Source organism: Myotis brandtii, unplaced genomic scaffold (genome assembly GCF_000412655.1).
Source record: "Myotis brandtii unplaced genomic scaffold, ASM41265v1 scaffold490, whole genome shotgun sequence".
In the NCBI taxonomy this organism is placed as follows: Eukaryota; Metazoa; Chordata; class Mammalia; order Chiroptera; family Vespertilionidae; genus Myotis; species Myotis brandtii.
Window position 1 is genome coordinate 1322339 of NW_005368708.1, and position 4911 is coordinate 1327249.

General features: G+C 37.9%; 1 protein-coding gene across 1 annotated transcript in view; it reads left to right on the top strand.

Annotated features, from left to right (window-relative positions):
- Window positions 1–4911, top strand: part of CTPS2 (CTP synthase 2) — a 116091-nt gene that overhangs the window by 5683 nt on the left and 105497 nt on the right. Inside the window, exon 2 of the mRNA XM_005876622.2 lies at window positions 2619–2823. Coding sequence (XP_005876684.1) covers window positions 2658–2823 — 166 coding nt within the window. The 5' untranslated portion in view covers window positions 2619–2657. The remainder of the gene's footprint in view (window positions 1–2618; window positions 2824–4911) is intronic.

Sequence of the window (4911 nt, forward strand, 5' to 3'; positions counted from 1 at the left end):
TTTTAAAAATTGATTTCAGAGAGGAAGGGAGAGGGAGAGAGAGATAGACATCAATGATGAGAGAGAATCATTGATTAAAATATTTTTTAAAATTGTGAATTATAATAGAAAGTGGGATTTATAGTTATTAATTTTTGTTAGTTTCCCTCTCTTTTGCAGTGGTCTTACTCAGTTGCCCATTTAGCTGCCATCCCTGACTACGAAAATCATGCTGTTAAGGCTTACTTTCTTTTTTTATTTTATTTTTTTATTATTTTTTTATTTTTTTTAAAATATATTTTATTGATTTTTTTTACAGAGAGGAAGGGAGAGAGAGAGAGAGTTAGAAACATCGATGAGAGAGAAACATCGATCAGCTGCCTCCTGCACACTCCCCACTGGAGATGCGCCCGCAACCAAGGCACACGCCCCCGACCGGAATCGAACCCGGGACCCCTCAGTCCGAAGGCCGACGCTCTATCCACCGAGCCAAACCGGTTACGGCAAGGCTTACTTTCACATGCATGGTGAAATGGCGAGAATGAAGGCATAGGCTCAAGGGGAAAACAGTGGTTCTCAAAGTAGAGAAGGCCAAGTAGCTATTGGGCTCCCTGCCTGCCAGTCAAAAAGAGTGTGAATCAGACAGCCACAGAAAAGTCAAATAAAATTTCCTTATGACATAATACATTTTCCCCCTGCTTGAATATTCCTACATGGTAAAACTGATAGGTAATGAAAAAAATTCAGTTAAGGAGGACACATTTATTCTTATTAATAGTGATGTTAATAGCTCACCTTCTTAAGTTCTTACTATCAGTTAATGTCGGGATTGATTTTGACCCTCCATACCAGGTACCAGCAAACATTTTCTGTTAAAGACCAGATAGTAAATATTTCAGGTGTCGTGGGCCACAGATCTCTGTTGTCCCAGCTACTCAGCTCTGCCATTGTACAAAGTAAGTGAACATAGACACTATATAAATGAACGGGTGTGTCTGTGTGCTAATAAAACTTGATTTATGGACACAAGTTTGAGTATCATATAATTTTAATGTCATGAAATACTATTTTGATCGTTTGTAAATCATATAAAATATAAAAAACAGTCTTAGCTTAGGGACCATGCAAAAACAGACAGTGGGCCAGATGTGAGGTGAGCAGTGGGCCCTGGTTTGCTGACCTCTGATCTATATCTTTGCTCAATTAAACCTCAGAACCACCTAGGAAATCTTTTTTATGTTGGCACACTTAAATATTGATTTTAAAAAATAGACTACTGTTTAGAGCAATATTAGGTTTGCAGCAAAACTGAGCAGAAAGTACTGAGTTTCCATACACCACCTGTCCCATAAGCACAGCCTTCTCCATTATCAACATCCCAAACCAGAGCAATACATTTATTACAATCAATGAACCCATGTTGGCACAGTCTTATCACCCAAAGTCATGGTTACATTAGAATTTGCTCTTGATGTTGTACATTCTATATAGACTTGGACAAATGTATAATGACATGTATTCACCATTGTAGTATCACACAGAGTAGTTTTACTGCCCTAAAAATCCTCTGTACTCCACCTATTCCTCCCTCCCTCCCCGCAACCACTGTCAACCACTGATCTCTTTTTTAAAAAATTTTTTTAAAAATTGAATTCAGAGAAGAAGGGAGAGGGAGATAGAAACATCAATGATGAGAGAGAATCATTGAATGGCTGCCTCTTGCACGCCCCCCACTGGGGACTGGGCCCACAACCCAGGCATGTGCCCTTGACTGGAATTGAACCTGGGACCCTTCAGTCCACAGGCTGACACTCTATCCACTGAGCCAAACCAGCTAGGGCATAACCACTGATCTCTTTACTGTCTCCATAGTTTTGCCTTTTCCAGAGCATCATATATTTGAAATCCTACAGTATGTAACCTTTTCAGATTGGCTTCTTTCACTTAGTAATATGCATTAAGTTTCCTCCATGTCTTTTCATGGCTTGACAGCTCATTTCTTTTTAGTGCTGGATAATATTTTAAGGGACTGGTATTTTTATTCCATTTCACAGATGAAGAAACAGGCACAGAATGGATTAGCTTGCCCCGGTACAGCTTGTACAGCTCTGTCTGACAACAGTGCCTGATCTCATAAATTTTACCATGCCTCGGAATCCCAGAGAAATCTATTTTCTCATCGTGAAGTTTGTCATATAACAGAGTTGGGGTAAATGGAAAATCAGGGCAATGGAGCCAGCCCCTCTGCTTGCAGAAAATAGCCACAGCTTCCTGCATATTGACAAAAATAAAAAATCAGAGGATATGACTTTGTTTCAAAAGTTTCAGTCCTGGCTGGGTAGTTCAGTTGGTTAGAGCATCATCCAGATATGCCAAGGTGGTAAGTTCGGTCCCTGGTCAGAGCACATACAGGAATCAACCAGTTGATGCATAAATAAGTGGAACAAAAACTCGTTCTCTCTCTCAAATCAATAAATAAAAAAAATATCTGAGGGTTTAAAATTTTTTTAAAGTTTTAACTATTTAGTTTAGATAGGAAAATGCTGTGTGCTTTTGAAATTCTGGTTTAACACACACTCTGCTTTACTGGTTTGAGAAAATGTTTCTCTTCCCTGACCCTTAATTTCATTACCTTTCAGATTCTATCTGGGTGCTGACACCCAGCCATTCCTCTACCAATGAAGTACATCCTAGTCACCGGTGGGGTGATCTCGGGCATTGGGAAAGGGATCATCGCGAGCAGCATTGGGACGATTCTAAAATCATGGGGACTCCGAGTTACCGCCATCAAAATCGACCCCTATATCAACATCGATGCAGGCACTTTTTCACCTTATGAGCACGGTATGAAAGAGAACCACTTCCTCCCTTATAAAGCACTGAGTTAAATTGCAGTTCTTTCTTATATGTTGGTTAATTTCTTTAGGATAGAGTTCCAGAAGTAGAGTTGCTGGATCATATGTTATGAATATGTGAATGTTTTCAAGGTCATTGATGCATTGTTCAGATTGCTGATGGCATTCCAAATCAGTTTGGAAAACTGTGTGAGGGCACCATTTTCATTGTAGCTTTTGCAGTATGGACTATGTTTTGTTTAATCATAAAGGTAATAGATTTCTCTTAACATTTTATCGTTAAGAGAAAATTTCAAACAATATAGTATATATTGACAATTATATTGACAATATAGAATGACATGAAGAAAATTTCCCACTTCTTGGAGTGACTATTATTAATGTGGACATTTCAATGTATATAGTAATTATTTTTTTAAAAAAAGCATTAGCCCTTAAATACTTTCTTTTTAAAAATTTTACATACATGCAGGAAAATGCATAAATTATAAATGTACCACTTGATGAAATGATTATACTGTGTAATCAGCCCTTAGATCAATAAACAGAATCTCCCTTTGCCTCCAAACCACCAGGGTAACTGCTATCCTGTCTTCTAACACCATAGATTAAGTTTGCTTGTTGTTGTTTGTTTGTTTGTTGCTTTTTATTTCAGAGAGAGGAAGGGAGAGGTCAAGAGAGATAGAAACAGCAATGATGAGAATCATTGATTGGCTGCCTCCTGCACGCCACCTACTGGGGATCAAGCCCAAAACTTGGGCATATGCCCTGACTGGGAATTGAACCATGACCTCCTGGTTCATGGGTCCATGCTCAACCACTGAATCACACTGGTCGGGCTAGTTTTGCTTGTTTTTGAACTTTAAATGAATTGAATCTCACAGTTACATTATTTTTAATCTAATTTTCTTTTTTCTTTTAAAATATATATATTTTTTATTGATTTCAGAGAGGAAGGTAGAGGAGGAGAGAGAGATAGAAACATCAATGATGAAAAAGAATCATTGACCGGCTGCCTCCTGCATGCTCCACATTGGGGATCAAGCTTGCAACCCGGGCATGTGCCCTGACTGGGAATCAAACCGTGACCTCCTGGTTCATAGGTCAATGTGCAATCACTGAGCCATGCTGGCTGCGCTGTAATCTAATTTTAAAACTTAATATACTGTGGACATTTTAATATATTCTATACTCTTAAAAGCTGCACAAAATCTGAACAATAATAGGAAATAATTTCCAGTGTATTGATATTAAAAACAATACTCTGATGGAAATCTTTTTGAAATTTAGTTTTATTTATTTATTTATCTATCTATCCTCACCTGAGGATATTTTTTTTCCCCATTGATTTTTAGAGAAAGATGGATGAAGGGAGGGAAAGAGAGAAAGATGGATCAACTGCTTCCTGCATGCCCCCTACTGGGGATCAAGCCCATAACTGGGCATGTGCCTTGACTGGGAATCAAACCGGCAACCTTTTGGTGCAAGGGGCAATGCTCAACCTAGTGAGCCACACAGGCCAGGCCTGAAATTTAGTTTTTTAAACAGAATGCCTGGGTGCAAAATTTCTTATTTGATGAGTAGATGTGTTTTTCAGGCTCTTAACACATAATGCATATCCCTTGTCTACAACTCTGAAATCCAAAAAGTTCTGAAAATTTAAAATTCTTCATACGTTTATGGCTATTTATAGTCTTTTCCCAAAAGTTTTGAAAATTGAAAAATCTTCATAAAGCTGTGGCTAGTCTTTATTCCACTGGAATGTGTTTGACTATGGATTGCTTTTGAGGTGTTTTATAATATATGGAAAATGTTCTATATTGCCTTTCTATAATAAAAAAAAAATCCAAATTACAACTTTTCATCTTTTCTCAGAATTTTCTGATAAGGCTTGTGGATCTGCACCAGTTTACACCCTCATCAACAGTGTGTAAGAGGAAGGCCCAATTCCTTATACCTTTACTGAATATTATTCTTTTGAAAAAAATATTTTTATTGATTTCAGAGAGGAAGGGAAAGAGATAGAAAGATAGAAACATCAATGATGAGAGAGAATCATTGATCGGCTGCCTCCTGC